Genomic DNA, 19120 nt, shown 5'->3' with positions numbered 1-19120 from the left:
AATTGAGGAAGGATTATGAGTAATTCTAAATATTTTATATATAAAATAAAAAACCAGATATGGATAATAAAATTGTTAAAAAATTATTTGAATATTTTTAAACTAATGCCACTAAATGCTTACCAACGTTTCCTAAATAATTTCATTAAAATAATAATTAGGTGAATTTAACATTAAGGAGCACTTTTATAAAAAACACTTTTAAGTAAAAACTATAATTTTCTATTTTGCAAGACAGTTTTACCCCAAAAATATTTTTAAAAATCATAAAAACATTTTATTTAACAATATTTTTATCACAAACTTACATATTTAAAAATCCAAAGGTGCTTTATTTGCTAGTGTTGGGGTTATTACACTAATCCGTACATATTTAAATGATAAAAAAGTAAAGACTCACAAATAAGATCCATAATTAAAGCCTTCCCCTTGCTTATAAATAGCTTTATAACCTTCAAAGCTTTTCATCCCAAAAACATCAGATAAAAGAAAGCTCCCAAAAATCAAAGGAAATGGTTCTTCCATCCGCTTTTCCACTTCTTTTATTATGCATTGTGTTTTTAATGGTAATTTTTAGTTATTCAAAGATGTGACATATTACAATCCATATCAACCAAAGTTTTCTTTAACTAACTCTAGCTTCTTCTTCTTCTTTTAGTGTGGAAAAGGCAATGCAGGAAGGGATTTGGAAGAAAAATATGCTACAGCTTACTTTCACAAAACTTCTGATTCTGCAAATCACTTTGATGGAGGTGATGTGAAGAATTTGGAAGACAAATATTCTACGGCTTACTTCCACAAAGCTTTTGATGCTGAAAATCTTGATAGAGAAAAGGAGGTGACGAGTTTGGAAGACAAGTATGCTACGGCTTACTTTTACAAAACTTCTGATTCTGAAAGCCATGGCGAAGGGAAAGAAGTGAAGGGTTTGGAAGATAAATATGCTAATATTTACTTCCACAAAACTTCTGATTCTGAAAGCCATGGCGACGGGAAAGAAGTGAAGGGTTTGGAAGATAAATATGCTAATCTTTACTTCCACAAAACTTCTGATTCTGAAAGCCATTGCGAAGGGAAAGAAGTGAAGGGTTTGGAAGACAAGTATGCTACGGCTTACTTTCACAAAACTTCTAATTCTGAAAGCCATGGCGAAGGGAAAGAAGTGAAGGGTTTGGAAGACAAGTATGCTACGGCTTACTTTCACAAAACTTCTAATTCTGAAAGCCATGGCGAAGGGAAAGAAGTGAAGGGTTTGGAAGACAAGTATACTACGGCTTACTTTCACAAAACTTCTGATTCTGAAAGCCATGGCGAAGGGAAAGAAGTGAAGGGTTTGGAAGACAAGTATGCTACGGCTTACTTTCACAAAACTTCTAATTCTGAAAGCCATGGCGAAGGGAAAGAAGTGAAGGGTTTGGAAGACAAATATGCTACTGCTTATTTTCATCAAACTTCTAATTCTGAAAGCCATGGTGAAAGGAAAGCAATGAAGAGTTTGGAAGACAAATATTCCACAGCTTACTTTCACAAAGCGTTTGATTTGGAAACAAAATCTCTGCAGCAATCTTCTGAAATGGAGAACCACAACATGGAACATCACCACAACCACCATAATCATGTTGGAAGTGCAGAGATAGGCTTGTTTACCATAGATGAACTACGTGGCTTTAACGTAGGGAAAAAATTGCCCATCTTTTTCCCTATCAAAAACCACTCTCTTTACCCTCCTTTCTTACCCAAAGAAGTCGCTGACACCATCCCTTTTTCATCTTCACAACTCTCCAATATTCTACAATTCTTCTTAGTTTCTCCAAACTCTCCAAAAGGCAAAGCCGTTCAAGATACACTCATAAAATGCGAACTTGAAGCAGCTCAAGGGGAGACCAAAATCTGTGCTACCTCGTTAGAATCTTTACTTGATTTTCTAAGCAACGCGTTTGGACCCGAGGTTGATTTCAAGTTCATCAGCACAAGGCACCCAACAATCACAACCCCAATATTTCAAAATTACACAGTTTTGAAATCTCCTCGAGAGATTGAATCTCCAAAGAAGGTGGCATGTCATCCAATGCCATATCTTTATGCAGTTCATTTTTGCCACTTTGATGCCACTGAGACCAAAGCTTTCAGACTCCAACTAGTTGGTGACATTAGTGGAGATAAAGTCGATGCTCTTGTTGTTTGCCATATGGACACTTCTGGTTGGAGCACCGATCATGCGGCTTTTCGCATGCTTGGTATTAAGCAAGGAAACGCTGTTTGCCATGTCTTTTCTCAGGGTAATCTTGTTTGGATTCAGCCACCGGTCGTCACTGTGAGTGCCATGTAAATGTTTGGCTGTTCGAAGGAGCTCTCATTTGCTTCAAGTAGTTTCGTTCATGGTATGCTAGTTCCTTCTTTCTATCTGCACTAACTATCAAGTAATTAAGCAATAAAATTACGTATCTTGGTTCTCAAGCAAAAAAAAAAAAAAAGGCAGAGGCTCTATTCTTCCAGGATTTTATGTTGATATATTATGCAAAAAGTCGTGGGGAAATTAACTACACCAAATTGGAGGATTAACTTAAAAATTAAAATCTAACATTTTATCTTAATCGATGGCCCCTGTTCTCTTTTTTTTTTTTTTAATTTCTAAGTGCCTCATCTTCGTTTTCAGTTGTTCTCTACAGTTATAAGAATAGTAGCGAGTGGCTATGCGGATGATGATTGGTTACTCTTCTCCTGTTCAAATAATAAATAATAAGAAACAAAATCTATGATAAATAAATAATAAAATTATGATGCACTATAAGTGAATGACTAATCATCCTTAAATAAAATAAAAATAGTGAAGGATTTATAAGAAAATGTTAATAAATTTGTTCAAACATAATAAAATAATAATTAATTATAAATAAATGCTAAAACTCGAGATCTTAGATTTTATACCTTAAAATTCGAGAGTTATTAATATTTATTTATAATAGTTGCATTAATGTTTAAATAAAATTATTCGTATTCATTTACAAGTTTCTATATTTTTGTTTAATTTAATGATGATGTGTCATGCTATTATTTATTAATAGTGCATAAAATTTATATACTAAGAGTACATCAAATATTATTCCACAGGTGAAGCCAAAGGGGGGTAGTAGGGCCCGCCTCCTAAACTGTAAAATTACTATTTAGGCTCTTATAATTTTTTAAAAATTTTAAATTAGTAAAGGTAAAATTTTACTTTGGCCCCCTCTAAAATTATAAAAATTTGATTTAATTCTTTCCAAATTATAAAGATATAGACTATAAAAAATTAAAATTTCATCCGACCCCCCTAAAAATTGTTCTGGCTTCGCCCTTGTTATTCCATAAAATTAACAATAATAATTTCATAAAATTTAAACTAGATAAAATATGGTAATGGCAATTATCATGGTTGTCATTAGGTATTGAAAGCTGATGCATTATGTATGCAACTTCTCCAGTATGCAAATTCACTCACAATAGTGGAATTCATTACTCGAGATATGGGTAAATGATATTCTCTTACTGGCATTACATGGTTGATGAAAAGAAAACGTGGCCTTGGATCATTCGTCTTTGTGATGAGTGACTTGATTACTATTTGATAATAATTGAATTTTCATGAAAGAAGATGCAATGGTTACCATGAGATAAAATAGAATCATATTGGGAGAGCGAATTTATCCCCAAAAGATTAAGGATACTCTATGAGGGTAACACGCTTATGACAAGATCATTAAACGAGCACTAATCAAGTTGCTTTGGTAATAGTATGTTGTAAGGAGAGCTCAATTACGATACTATAGTGGAATAACTTCGTAACTAAATGAGTTTATAATTAATAGGGGAAAAGCTAGAACTTGATTATAAATCATTTGAGCCTTAGTTGCATATGTCCAATCGGTCCCTTTACTAGCTCGTTAAAACCATAAATGAATCGTAAGTTGAATTAAATTAACAAAAATGGATGGAAATGGTAAAGTTATAGAAATGAGAAACATTTGGAAATTAATGTTGTTTCCTCTAAATGAAAATCACCTGAAAAATGAATTTATGGTTTTTTAAATTATTATTTAATTCATCAATTAAATAATTGAAGTTCAAAAATAGAAATAAATTTATTGGCCATGGTAAATCTGTTGAATGTAGAAATATTAAATATATTTTCTCAAATATTCTTTTATGGTAAAATCATAATGATTTTAACGAAATTAGAATTGGATTGAAAAATTATTTAATTGGGAAATTAATTTAATATATTTATTTTGGGAAATAAAAAAATATCGGGTTGGATTGAATTATAACGTATTGGGTTAAAAGTCTAGGGAGTATTTGTAATTGGACCCAATATGGGAGAAACCCAAAAGCCCCTCATGTTTAATGCCAGGGACGACAAACCCTAGTTTGTTCAACTAGGATACCTAATCCTAGTTAGACTAAAAGTTCATTTTTCTATTGAAATAAACTTATACAATTCAACAAGGGTTTCACCTCTTCTCCCAATAAATAGATGGCATCAGTAGGGCTAAATATACAACTTTGAGATATTGTTATTCTGCCTAAAATTAGCGAAAATTTATTTTCTAAGTATAAATTTTATTTTTTAGAATAACAATTCTACCAATTTCTATTGAGAGAGATTTTGCTTTTCCACTGAAAGTAAAATAAATAATTTATGGTTCTATGCTTGATTCAAATTCGTTTGAGCCGACACTCTAAGTAATTCGTGGAATGAGAATAGTAAAGAAGGTCGTTTGGTTAAAAGTCGGGAACGACAAGGAACGATAAGGATCCGTCTAGCCAAAAACATATGCGTGATTTTGGTAAAGGGTTTATTGTTACAAATATTACAATTCGGCTTGATTTTCAATTTTTTATTTTTCCGTTGTGTAAGAAAACCATTTTCAAACTAAATTTTTTCTAACATATAATACATATGAGGGGAAACACTGTAACACCCCTAACCTGTATTCGTCGTCGGAATAGGGTTACGAGGCATTACCAATCATCACAACATAAAACATACATTTTCACATACATATCAATCAAATATAATCTCAATGTCCCTTATAAGGATCTGTGAAACCTTAAAACAAGCTTAGAAGTGGTTTGGGACTAAACTGGTAACATTTACAAACTTTAGAAAACTTATAAAATTTTCAAACATTTAAGGGTCACGCGCCCGTGTGATCAGGCCGTGTGCCTCACATGACCACTAGACACGCCCATGTCACAGGCCGTGTGAAAATAGGGTATACATACTGACTTGCACCACACGGTCGAGGACACACCCGTGTGCCATGATCGTAGGAAAACTGGAGGGGTTACTGACCTAGGTCACACAGCTGACCACACGCCCATGTGCCAGCCCGTGTGCCACACACGGCCAGTAGATATGCCCGTGTGTCTAGGCCGTGTCAAACCTGTAGGGTATACTGCCTTAATTCGAAGGGCTACCCTAGGGGACACACAGCCGTGTAGCATGACCGTGTGTCACACACGGCTGAGACACACGCTCGTGTCTCTGCCCGTGTGGACAAAAATAGGTCATTTGTAAGACCAATTTGCCACCATTTTCTCATGTACACATAGCAACCAAAACATGCTATTCCAAATACATATTATGCCATGTATCCTCAACCATTTCAACTACTAAATTCCATATTTAAAACATACCAAATCATTATGTCAAAATCATCAAAGCTTACATAAGTGCCAAATGCATTTCCTTATCAACTTATCAACTATTTCATATCACAAAACATATCATATCATCATCTCAAAATCAAACCACAATATACCATCTTCCGAGCAAAAATACTTCAACTTACAACTATCCAAAAGAACAACCATATAACCATACCAAACAAGCCAACACATAAGGCATTATATACATCACATATATCACTTATCAAATACATAACTTAAGCCAACTTAAATGGCCAAATACATGCCAACATTTACAAGCCAAATCTCATGGCTCAAAATCATAACTCAAAACATATCAAGATAACACTAGCCTATACATGCCATGTACCATATATACAAAGCTCCAAAAGTACCAACAAGATGATTGATAGTGTGATGACGCTTCCCGAAAATTCTTGAGTCCGAGTTAGCTTCGATAATCTATAAAATAGTGAAAAATAAACACAGTAAGCTTTAAAAGCTTAGTAAGCCATATACAAATAAATTTACCACATGAATCACAATATTTCTATCAATAGGCCAAATACACAAACCTTTCTCAATGAATACTTATTCAAATTCACATGTAATTACATCAACTACTTCCCTTTTCAATATTCGTATGAATTTCATATATACCTGAGTCATTTAACTCATTCACACATTCTTTCTCAAATTGTCTTTGCCCGTTGAACCATTCAGAATTACTAAGGATACTCAGAAATCACATAAGCTCGTACAGTGTCATATTCTAGATATGGTCTTACATGTTATCACATATCGATGCCACTGTCTCAAACAGCTCATATTCTAGATATGGTCTTACATGTTATCACATATCGATGCCACTGTCCCAAACAGGGTCTTACACGAAATCGATTAACGATGCCAATGTCCCAGACATGGTCTTACACGTAATCACAATACAATGCCAATTTCCCAGACATGGTCTTACATGTAATCACATCTCGGTAACCTAATGTCATGACATTCGTATCCTATAATATTCCTAAAGTTCGTATGGGAATTTCAATGTCGTAACTCTGTCGATTCTTGCTTGTAATTGCTCGTTCAACATTTATAAAAATTCAATGACAAATAAACAAATATAATTCAATTTAAAGACATTTATTTGCATATGAACTTACCTTGTAGTCGGAATAGAGGAACTGGATCGACTATTCGATAACTTTTGATTTTCCTCAATCTAAATCCAATTTCTTTCGTTCTTGATCTATATATATATTCAAAGTTAATCCATTTAATCACCAAATCAATAAATTTCATCCACAAACACATATTTAAGCCTATTTTCACTTTTTCCCTAAACTTTCACATTTCTTACAATTTAGTCCTTATTTCATAAAAACACAATTTACCACATTTTCAATTAAACCCAAGCTAGTCGAATTTCTATAGGCTCCTTAACAACCTATATTTATCAATATTTTACACATTTAACCTCACAGTTTCATCTTTTCACAAATTAATCTATTTTATGCAATTTCACTAAAAATCACTTTACAAAACATGATAATCTATCATCAAAAATTCATATTTCATCATCAAATACCAAAGAACACAATAACTCATCAACGGAAACTCTTAGAATCTTTAATAGTTTCAAAAATTAAGACACAGGCTAGCTAGTCCTCGAAGCAACGATCACAAAAACATAAAAATCATCAAAAACCGAGCTCGAAACATACCTCAATTAAGAACAAAAAGGGCTGAACCCTAAAAAAACATCCATGGCTTCTTTCTCTTCTAATTTCGGTGAAGATGATGATAATTTAAGCTTAAAATTGTTTTTTTCTTTTATTTATTATAACTTAATACATAGTTTACCATTTTACCCTTGGTTATTAAACCATTTAATCATCAAATATATGGCCATTAATGTCCATATCCACTATCAATGGTCTATTTACAACATAAGGCCCTTCCATGTAATGAATCATAGCAATTAAGCACTTTTAACTTATAGCATGCTACTTTTGCATTTTACGCGATTTAGTCCTTTTCTCAAATTAACCACTTAAACGATAAAATTATTTCACGAAATTTTTGCACATATATAATCACATGATATAAACATAAAAAATAATATTAAAATAACTTTACAACCTTGGATTCGTGGTTCCGAAACCACTGTTTCGGTTTAGCTAAAAATCGAGATGTTACAACCACACTCTATTAGCCACCTCTCTTTCCTAATTCAACTAGGGAAATGATTTTTCTGTTAAATAAACATTAAATGCATTCTACTAATTCAATTAGGGTTTTACTTTCTCTCCCTATAAATAGATGGCAATAGTAGGGTTAAAAAGATAATAAGTTACACAACTTTTGAGATATTATTATTCTGCCCAAAAATAATGAGAATTTATTTATAAGTATAAATTCTATTTCTCGAGAATAACAATTCTACTGGTTTTTATAAGAAGAGAGTTTTACTTTTCTACTAAAAGTAAGAAAAATATTCCTGGTTATGTGTTTGATTCAGAATTGTTCAAGCTCACACTGAAAATAGTTCGTGACATGAGAATAGCAGGGAAGGTCGTTCGGTTGAAAGCTGGGGACGACAACGATCCTTCTAGTCCAAAACATAAGTAAGATTTGGGGAAATTTTTTATTACTATAAATATCATAAACAACTCAATTTTTATAATTTTATTTTTTCTTTGTGCCAGAAAATCATTTTTTAGCCAGATTTTTTTCCCAATAATTAGTATCAAAGCATCAGGAACAACAACCAGGTCGCAACACAACAGAACGAGCTCCAAACTTGAAGTTCGAAGGTGTATGTCGCAACACACATAACTTGTGTCGTTACACAACATTGATGGGGGACAAAAATTAATCAAGAGTGTTTTCGTCTGCATAATCAATATTTATCAAAGTTTAGGCTTGTAATTGACCTAATTTGGCTGCTAACTTTACCTATAAATAGCAAAGCTTAGGCTAAGCTATAGGAGGAGTTTTTAGAATGCCGTTTTTAGGGTTTTAGTTAGCAGATTTTAGTTTCAGTTAGGATTTTTAATTAGGTTTTATTTTATTTTCTACACAGCTTTATTTCTTATTTTTAACTTGGATTCAATTTGTGGCTAAGTGTTCATTATTAAGTATCTTAGTATTTTTTTTCTTTCACTTTTTGCTTGTCAGCATCGATACCTCACTAGTTGTTAAAGGAATTTACGGAACCGAGCACATCTAGCTTATCAAACGGATCAATTTCTATCTTCCTATCGTTTTAGTTTAATTTGTGTGTTTTACATTATTAAATAAATTCTAGGGAAAATGACATCTAGATTCATGAGTGGTTAATTCTTTTAGAAAGATTAATGAGCAGATGTGGGAGTAATTAACAGAAGAATGAGAGTTTACCACAGAATTAGTTGGCTTAAATTGTGCATGCTTAAACCCTAGGATTGATGACCCTAGGAAGTAATCTAGGTAAATGAGGTTGAGAGAATAGTTTACCAAGTAGATCAAAATTTATCTCGATTTAAATTGCGATTTCGAGAGATAAGTGGTTTTTACTGATTAATTAAATTAATTAGTTAGAGGTAATAATAAGTTAGCTATTAGCTAATTAATTAAAACTTGAGTTTTGAAATTAATTACAACCACTGAAGCGAGTTAATCTTCTGTCTATTAATTGAGATTTCTTTGTTTGTCAGTTTGTTTTTAATTTTATTTTATTTTATGACCTTAATTTTATTATTAATTATCGTAATATAATTTTCAATTATTATTATTTAAACCTATTATTGTAGAAGATAATTTTAGATCTAATCCATCCTCCTTTGGGTATGATTCTCGGAATACTTCTTGTACCTCGTTGTACAATATTATATTACAATTTGACACGTATATTTGCGGATACTGCTGCTTTAATTTCATATCTTTTTGTTGTAGTATTTTTAGTCCAGACGTCCGCACATTTAGCTGCAATTAGATTCCTTGCATACTTTTGAAAATGTCATCCTTAATTACGTAGTTTAGAATCCCAAGAAATGTCACCATACTCATCTCAAACTCTGATTGCATCATCTTCACAAAACCTTCTTTCCCCTTCTAAGAAGTCGAATCATATATGATGTCATTTACATAAGTTCACATAATAGTGGTGTTACCTTTCTCATTCTTTATAAACAGTGCTATGTCAAGCTTGCCTCTTCGATAACTTTGATCAAGAAAAAACATGACAGCCTCTCGTACCATGCTCTAGGTGCCTTCTTCAAGTCATGATAAGCGTTAGTGAGCTTAAACACGTAGTTTGCATGTTTAAGATTCTCAAATCCCTTGAGTTGTTTTACGTACACTTCTTTATTTATTAACAAATACACTCTTGATATTAAAATAAGTTGCAATAGCAAAAAGCAATGTTATGACCTCAAATCTAGCCACTTTCCTCATACTGCATCCCTTCTACCTGAACTGTAAGCCTTATTTTTCATCTAACTTGTTTTTAAGATTCATTGGGTCCCAATCGCATTGCAATTAACTAGTCTTAGGACAAGTTGTCACACATTGATTAGACCCTTGAATAGTTGGAATCCAAACCTCATCCCTCAAAGCTTCTACTCTGATTCAAATTAAATTCTATATTTAAAAAAATTAATTATAAAAATATTTTAGAAACAATAGTACCGATCACAAAAACTTACGAAAATCACACCAACCTAATTAAATATTTTTAATTTAAAAACTATTTGAAACATTCAACATTATAATTCCAATGAGGAGAATCCAGCAAAAATCTAGAAAGTAGCTATCAAATAATAATGGGAATAAAAATATACAAAAAAAAAAAAGGATCAAAACAAAAGTGAAAATGTCCAACAAGACAATTTCGGTGACTCGAACAAAACCAAGATACAATGTTTTTGTTTTCATTTTTTTTAATAATTCTAAGATTACAACACAACTGGATCCCTCTGGATCTTTCAATGTACACAAAATAACTTGAATCTCTATTAGCCCCCCAAAAAACACAGTTCCATCGTGTGAGGAAAAAAAAAAAAGAACAGTTCAGACATCTATTTACCGATATGAGTAGTCATCCCCATGATATTGACGAACTTGGACCATGTGATTATCCTCTGCAAAAAAGAATTGTCAAAGACCAACCCATTTTACCCATCTGAAGATCCGACCGACCCGGAAAGGCAACTCGTAATCTTTGACGACTGCTGGTTCCCTTCTTGCAGCCTCAGACTCAGACCATACGTAAACCCCACGTTCTTGCCTGCTTCCAGGTACAGTGTTGTCGAGTATAACAGCCACAATGAAAGCTATTACCATGTGTAATGATAGCAATGTGTTCATAATGTAATTTACCTACAAAAAAAGGACATTAATGAAAAGTCTGCTTGAATCTTGGTAACATATGACAGCAAGCTATGATTTAGAATATATTCAAGGGGATAAGGCAACATCTATAATTTTTTAAGGATGACATGACACAATATCAAAGTGCCACATCCAAAATCGAGAAAAATTGCCGAGTTTTCAATGACCAAGTTGGGAAAAGTGTCAACAGACGAGCAATTAAGAGAATGAAGAATCCAGGAAACATAGCATGCAACTACAAACTCTTACGAAAGAAGAGAAGGGGGAATTCTAATGCAAGTCCTACCGGTCTTCATTATATCCTTTCCATTTTTCACCAATAAGTACAAAAAATAGATAGAAAATTCAAATATCCAATTAATGGCTAAATCAAAGTTAATAAGATGCATACCCCTTCATATTTAGTGCGGAAAGGCCCATGTGATGTCACAATATATGGTTGAAAATAACTTGGAACGGACAAGTTGGAATTCGGAGAGATGCCATACTGCTGAAAGTAAGCTGGTATCGAGAGGGAGAAAAATAAAGATAATCCAACTATTATGATATTCCGAGAGCTTCCCGCCTCACTATAACGTAGATTTGACAAACCTAAAGCTGCAAGCATCGCCCACATGAAGCACAGGAGAGCCGCAACCATGACTTCAGGAATTGAAGCAATAAAACCTCCAACTTTACCTGTGTACGGCAAGAAGGCAGTGCATACAAATTAAGGAAGAAAAAAAAAAGATGAGCTTCAAATCTGAACCATTAGATCCAAATCATATGTACAAGGCATTGCAAATTTATGAGATGAAACAATTGAACTTATCAATGACATATATCCTGGACCTTTGCATATAGAATTCCAAAATTCAACTAAAACAAGCAACTCATATGAGCCTAAGGCTTACTTTAAAACGAAGCCCAGTCTGCCACCATCAGACTAAATGGCAAGCACCATTTATCCCCATGGGATAACATTTTTCTCCGTATTGTTTGCTCAATGCCACCATCGAAGTTAGAAGAGACAACCATTTTATGGAAGTGTGAGACAGGAAGTTACTTCGCAAATCAAATGCCACAAACATGCCTAGTAATAATCCTCCTATCATTATGTGCTAGGCTTTTATTCTAAAATAAACTCTCAAAGACAAAGATCTTGTAAAACTATCATTATAAACCGGATATATAAAAATATAAAAGCAATTATAAAAGACGGCAGCACAATGACAACTGGTAGCTTAACAATTATGAATGAAAATAAAACCCACAAGATATGTGACCTCCAAAGCAGAAAAGATTAATCCAATATGTCATTACAAGTTAATTCGATTTCTCTTAACTATTTGATCTACGCAAACAAGGTTATATCATCAGCTTTGACAGATTAACAAGGATTATTACAAATTTTAGCATCATGGAGAAATCTGAAAATTCCAAAAGGAAGCATGATTGAAACGTACCTACAAGGGATAAGACTATCAAAACGCATGCGCCCAATTCAACAGCCCTGCGGCTTCCCATCTTAGTTACTGCAATTGTATGCACATTTTCAGTTAGCGTTGTAGATCCTGTTCCTGTACCCCAGAGACCAGCTAATATACTGGATAGACCTTCAAGACCAATTCCTCTGCTAACAACACCGGGAGTTGGAGGTCTGGATGACACCAGCAATGATGACCCATGGTATGAGCCAACCTAAGAAATTCAGAGACACGAGTACATTCAGGTCCTATTTGCAACTTGAGGAAAAGTGCATGTTTTCCCATCAACTTTGTGAAATGAATTTAAACCATGGCAACTTCAGGTAAACATGAATTCTTTTAGAGTTCAATAGTCCCTGGATGTGAATCAGTATGGTTAACAAAGCCACAACAGCCACCATTTTGACCCTAGGGAACTTCAAGAACAGATATGAAAGCATGCAAGAGATATACATGCACGCATATGCTAGGTTAGGTAATTTAATTGCCCACAAGTTTTCACAAAGTGCAAGTGCTTCCATAAATCTAGAAAATGAATTTCATGCTATTGCAATTTCAGGCCAACATGAATTCTTTTATGGTTTAATGGTCTCAAGATGTGAGGCAGTTTGGCTAATATGAGCACCAGCTCCACCCATGGCACTTCAAAAACTGCATATATATTATGAAGGCATGCAAACAGATATACATGCATGCATATGATAGCTTAGACAATTTTATAATCAACAAGCTTTCCAAAGTTTTGCAAAATAACCGATAGGACTTGGTAGTAATACTATAACGTAAGAATCGGCTAAATTAAACCAAGGTGATTGAAACCCCTAAGAGGAATCTAACCCAATGATTATAATATATTAAAACAAAACCTGTGCACTTGGATTGGCACTTCAAATGGGATGATAGAGAACTGACATCTCAGTCAACAGATAAATGATTACAACAATTTGTTATTCCCTCCTTGAACATTGTAATACCTAAACTTTCGCCCTTCACTTTACCATCTTAGCAGTAGATATAGATCACAACACCATTCAAACAGAACTCAAAAATAATTCAGCAGTCTGAGCAGATGTTTCAGACTCTTATGTGCTATTCCCAGAACCATGGTTAAGAGAGTAATTTTTTTTTTTTAATTTCCCATCTTTCTTGGTAGGTCAGACCCAAAATCATTGTCTATATACAGTCAATAATGACAATAAAGAAATTAGCACTTTTATTTGCATGGAAATTCCAGGATCTTCCAAAACAAAATAACTAATGATAACCCACATCAGATAATATGAATCGCCAGTAATGCAACTCAGGAAGAAAAATTAGAATCTATAACACAAGTTCAAATTGCAATAAATGTCATAGATGATAGAAAACTAACCGAATCTACTGAGGCAATTATTGAAACCACACACATAACAATGGCCATTTTCCAGTGGAAGACAGGAGTTCCCCATTGTAATGGATAAGGAAACCTAAACCATGGGGAAGATTTGAACGCATGTGATGTATCAACCCTACAATGCTTCATCCTCGAAACATGCTTTCTGCAATGCTCTGATACTATATTTGAGGAAGGTATATTGGTATCACAGCCTTTATAGCTATAGACTCCTGCCTCAGTGAGAAGAAAAGCAGCTGCCCATGTGATTACAAGGCCCAATGGGACCTGGTAGTTAGCAGAAAAGCCAGATCATGGTCAGAAAATATCTGCCAAAACATTAAAAATGTACACCAAAATGCTAAAATAAACATGCAGAACAATGATGTTACAAACTTACCGCATATATTAGAAATATGCGATGGCCGAGAACAGATATCTTACGAAGATACTGCAAAAATGGAAACATTTTCAGATATGATTGCCAATAAAGAAACACCCAGATCAAAGTTATTTTGGCATTCAATCAACAATGATATGATTGCCAATAAGGAGAAAGAACAAAAGCTTTGAAAAAAGTAAAACGAGTTTAAAAAAACTTACAAGAGAAAAAATAATAACCAACAATATCTGCACAGCACCAATCTCAAGACAGTTCCCCACTTGTGGAAAACCATAACTATAAAAAGAAAGTCCAACAGCTGCAACAGTAGGTGCAACGACTACAGGATTGATTAACCTGAAAAAAAAAAAATACAAATGAACTTGATATGTGCATACCACTGATTCAACAAATTTAGTGCACGTAGAATTAGCATGATACAAAAAAACAGCTAAATTATGTTGTGTGGAACATATTTTTGGTTTGACATGAGGTCTAGAGAAGGCTAATCTATTTTTTTGCCTAAACGTTAAAGTTGATATTTGAGATTAATTAAAGAAAAATTGTATAAAAAAGGGTTACATACAGATTTGGCCCCAGTACTACGTATTCTGTCAGTTTGATATCTGAAAAGTTAAAATTTGAAATTAAGTACCTAACCGTTAATTCCATCAAGAACTTTGACCAAAAGTATTACACCAGGTGAAGTGGACATAACACCCAAAAAAATATGACTAAGTGGCAAAACGACCAAGTTATCACCGCATCAAATCAACATGAAAAAATAAAAAAGGAAATTTCTTTTAAAATGTTTCAGAAAATAAAAAGGGAAAATGGTATGTATAATTCCAAAATTCAAAATAAAAAAAGTTAAAAATTAAAAGAATGGTAAATTTTAAAGCCTTTATGGATGAATGGACAATATGAAGAGACTTTATGTTCAATCCTTTTCCTTAAAGAACCCTTTACTATCGATATATCAAATTCATGGTCAATCATATAGTTACTATATCGAGTTACTAATTTTTCCGGTATTTGTCAATTCTCACTAGTAAAAGGACTTATGATATCGCAGCTAATGTTAGAATTCAGAGACTAGCAAATGAAATATACCTCAAGAATAATGACATTAGTCCACTATAACCAAGTAACGCCTGAAAAGCTGAAGCTATGATAATTGCACCTTGCAACTCCTTCATAATATGCTTGAAGTTCTGCCAAGTTGAAATGAGTCAACATTGTAGATGTCAAACAAACTCAAATGTTCCATTGCATAAAATGGAACTTAGAAAATGGAAAGGAACATTGATGATGCAAGAACAGAAATGATTTCAGCCCTTTACAGAAAGAAAAGTGTTAAATGTAACTAGAGCAAATAACTAATTCCATCAGTTTGCCAGTGTAATGTCAATCAAGTATAGAAAAAACAAGTTATATTCATTAATTTGTAATTTAGAAACTCAGAAGGATTTTCCTATCCAGGACAAATCTGCAAGATGCAAATTGATACCCCATGATTATTAGTTAGTAAACTATTTGTAATATTAATCCTAAAGAATGTTTAAATGGTCTATAAATATCCAGAATATTGGTTACTAAAACAACAACGCCTTGGGTGATATCATTGGTATTTACTTCTCTATTCCAATTATTGGAGTTATTCAAAAAGAAAATACCTCAAAACCAAGCCCCAAATCAAACTCGGCTTTCCAATATTAAATTTTAAGCCCTCCACATTTTCTTTGGTCAATTACTGTAAATGATAATCCTACTTCGCATGACAATATCATGCACTTGAATCCTAATAGAAAAACTGCTGAATACATGAAATGGCATTTTCTATTAATCAAATAATTTATAACCTATGCAACTGCATACAGGTGAAATAATTTATGAAATGGTAGATAAATGGAAATGAACACTTTTACTAAAGTGACCATGACCAGAAAACAGAAGCATACATTTCCATTTAGTCCTCGAAACTCTGGAGAGTTGATTATCGCTAATGCAGGAGCCAGGAAAACAAATGATGAACCTTGTATCAGAGGCAACCGTGACCCAAAGAAGGAATGCAATAGTGTGGTCACTCCAGACACAAAGAGCACCGTCGACACCACATTTGCAGTATCCTCCTACAACCACTAATCCAATCAGATCAAGCAGCTCACAGTCTACATTCCCAGACAAATGCGCTTCAAATTGAAATAAAACATAATTTAACCACTCACATAAGTGCCACCCATTGCAGGGACTATTACGAGTGGAATAAGAATCAATGAACCCAACATAGAAAGATAGTGCTGGAATCCATAAAGACCAATAGGAACTGAAAAAGAAAAAAAATGAAACAGTTAAAACATAATTATTATCAAATCACCAAAAACGCATTCTTGTAAAGTTGTAATAGCATCTAATCTATTTCGAAAAAACATAAAATGTTCTTACCCATTCGAAATGAACATAAATACATATAAAAGAATTTCTTAGTTTCGTACCAAATCAACAGTCTTATCACAAATTTACAAGCAATGATACATCAAAATTATCAATAATTTTATCAGTAAAATGAAACAAAGAGCACATAGGCCACACCCAAAACGGCTAATAAACCTACAAAAAGAAAGCTAGCAATAAATCATACAAATAAGTATAACCACTAATCAATAAAAGCACAGAATTTTCACTCCAAATAGAAAATAAATCAATAAATAAACAAGTAATATTCCAAAAATTAAATAAATAAGTATAGCCTATTTCAGTTGTCAATTCAGACATATATGACAGTATATACAAGCAAAACCTCAAAGACTAAATAAAAAAAATTAAAAAGGTAAGGATCTTTTACTTTCAGGTAACGTGGAGAGGGAAAAAACAACAACGACAACAAACAAGCCACACTTGTAAAAAGAATCACAAACACCCATTTCAACAAACAAGTCGTTCATTCTCCCCCGGCTTTAAAAGAAAACAAAAGTGAAAAGTAAGAGAGAAAATTACCAAGACCAGGAGTATCTCTAAGCTCATATTTCATATGTGAGTGCCTTCCAACGAAGCCTTCATCATCCACATTCTGTGGCAATACATCCACCACATCCTCATTCCTAGAAGGCCTCCTAGTCGGCTGCTGCGGCTGTGGCGCCGCCCCATTATTAACTGTATGTCCGTTAGCAGCGGCAGCTGAGCTCCCTTTATTCGTCCCATCCGCCTCCCTCCTCTTCTTCACCGACTGATCCTTCTCTGCTGGACCCTTCTCACTCACCGGCTGCTCCCCATTCACAACCGGTGGTACTGGCCGAGCCCGACCCGCTTCAAGATCAGGTTGGTTCTCATTCTCTCTAGACCTCGGAGGCAAAGCTATTTGACCGGAGTCACTTGCATTTGTTTCCCCGGAGAATTTAGGCTTAAACCCAGTTCTCTTTGCCCAAGATGAAGGTGGAACGGGAGCAGGAGGCCGTGTTACAGGTTTGGGTCGGGTTTTGGGGTCAGAACTCGACATTAGAAAAGAAAGAAGAGCAAAATCTCTTAGTGGGTCATAGCTTTTAAGCTTGTAGATGAATAATACAGATCTGGGGTTCCAAAAAGGAGCTCAAAAGGCAGTGATTTTTTTAGGGTTTTTGAAGAGGTTTTCAAAGACTAGAAGAAGAGAAGTTTCTGTTGGGTTTGTAGTAGGAGAAAGGAAGAAAATGAGCTAACTTTAGACATTTTAGTACAGATAAAAGAGAGATAATAAAAATGGGAAGTGGGAGAGTGAGGGAGTGAGGGAGTGAGCGAAGGGGGAACTGTTTGGTGAAGTGGAGTAAAGAAAATTGAAAAGAGTAAAATGACAAAAGACAACAGAGACTGTGGGGGATGGAGCCAAGCCAAAACCGCGTTCTTTTTCCTACAGTTTCTTTTAACGGTGTTTGATTTTTTAAATTATCCGTTTATTATTAGGTACTACATTTATTATTATTATTATTATTATTATTATTATTAAAATATTTTATATTTTTATATTAGTATTAAACATTTATATGTCTCGTGTTTAAATTTGCCGAATCTAACTTTCCCCGATATAATAGGGATATTTTAATAATTACTGTAAGATATTTTAGAGTTTGTTTAAAACCATGTTTGTTAACGGCCAACTAAACTCTTTTATAGCCAAATATTATATATATATATATATATATATTTAATAAAATAAAATGCATATCAAAATACACCATATATGAAAAGAATTTAATTGGATAAATCTTTCTATTTTTTTTTTGAAAAATTTGGAGAAATAAATTGTTTTTAAAGAGCGTGTGTGAAAACAAGTCTAACTAGATACGTTCCGTGCATAGTTGGTAAAAAAGCTCAACCCAACTTTTAACCCGTATTTTTTTTTTTACTCTTTTAATATCATTAGTTTTTTGTTAGATAGTTAAATATTAGTGATTTTATCCTTAATCTCAGGTTCAATTCCTCTTTTGCTCGTATTTGTATTTTTATTTTATTTTTAAATATTTTTTTATTTTTAATTAATATTTTTAATATATTAGCTCTATTGGTTAAATGATTAAATAATATTGATTTTATCCTTTACTCCTAGGTTCAATTCATCTTTTGAAAACATTTGTAATTTTTATTTCATATTGTTTCAAATTTTTATTTTTATTTATCTTTTAATTAATAACTCTTTTATTTATAAAATCAAATAATTATTACAAATATCATTATTTTTAGTAATTACCATTTTTATATGTGTAATATTTATTTTTCAATCCTTATCATGAGTGTAGCAAATTTTAGCATTATATATTTTATATGTGTATTTATAATATTTCACATATAAGTATAATAATTATATTTGAAATAATTATTTCATTT

The 19120-nt window shown here is 33.1% G+C and overlaps 2 protein-coding genes across 2 annotated transcripts; one reads left to right on the top strand and one right to left on the bottom strand.

Annotated features, from left to right (window-relative positions):
- Nucleotides 1-437: 437 nt before the first annotated feature.
- On the top strand, nt 438-2437 carry LOC108483996 (BURP domain-containing protein 14-like). The gene is made up of 2 exons (XM_017787592.2): nt 438-566; nt 659-2437. Exons 1-2 carry the CDS (start codon nt 513-515, stop codon nt 2327-2329), a joined length of 1725 nt encoding a protein of 574 aa, XP_017643081.1. The 5' UTR covers nt 438-512; the 3' UTR covers nt 2330-2437.
- An 8016-nt stretch (nt 2438-10453) lies between these two features.
- On the bottom strand, nt 10454-18110 carry LOC108454861 (nucleobase-ascorbate transporter 12). Its single transcript, XM_017753466.2, has 10 exons — nt 17264-18110; nt 16495-16592; nt 16228-16398; nt 15380-15480; nt 14488-14623; nt 14285-14335; nt 13885-14172; nt 12492-12726; nt 11438-11724; nt 10454-11034 (listed from the first exon to the last, which is right to left on the bottom strand). Exons 1-10 carry the CDS (start codon nt 17760-17762, stop codon nt 10813-10815), a joined length of 2088 nt encoding a protein of 695 aa, XP_017608955.1. The 5' UTR covers nt 17763-18110; the 3' UTR covers nt 10454-10812.
- Nucleotides 18111-19120: the final 1010 nt, after the last annotated feature.

Source organism: Gossypium arboreum, chromosome 7, assembly GCF_025698485.1.
Source record: "Gossypium arboreum isolate Shixiya-1 chromosome 7, ASM2569848v2, whole genome shotgun sequence".
Taxonomy (NCBI): domain Eukaryota; kingdom Viridiplantae; phylum Streptophyta; class Magnoliopsida; order Malvales; family Malvaceae; genus Gossypium; species Gossypium arboreum.
Note: the sequence above shows the minus strand (reverse complement) of the source record. Positions and strands in the feature narration are given on the sequence as shown.

Bases quoted from the DNA above. Each gene is read 5' to 3' on its own strand.
- LOC108454861 (XM_017753466.2), bottom strand. From the start codon at position 17,762: ATGTCGAGTTCTGACCCCAAAACCCGACCCAAACCTGTAACACGGCCT. The intron at 16,399-16,494 runs GTGAGTGGTTAA...TAGTGGTTGTAG, and splicing joins CTGCAATGGGTGGCACTTAT to GAGGATACTGCAAATGTGGT. The intron at 14,336-14,487 runs GTAAGTTTTTTT...CCATTTTTGCAG, and splicing joins TGGTTATTATTTTTTCTCTT to TATCTTCGTAAGATATCTGT.
- LOC108483996 (XM_017787592.2), top strand. From the start codon at position 513: ATGGTTCTTCCATCCGCTTTTCCACTTCTTTTATTATGCATTGTGTTT. The intron at 567-658 runs GTAATTTTTAGT...TTCTTCTTTTAG, and splicing joins TATGCATTGTGTTTTTAATG to TGTGGAAAAGGCAATGCAGG.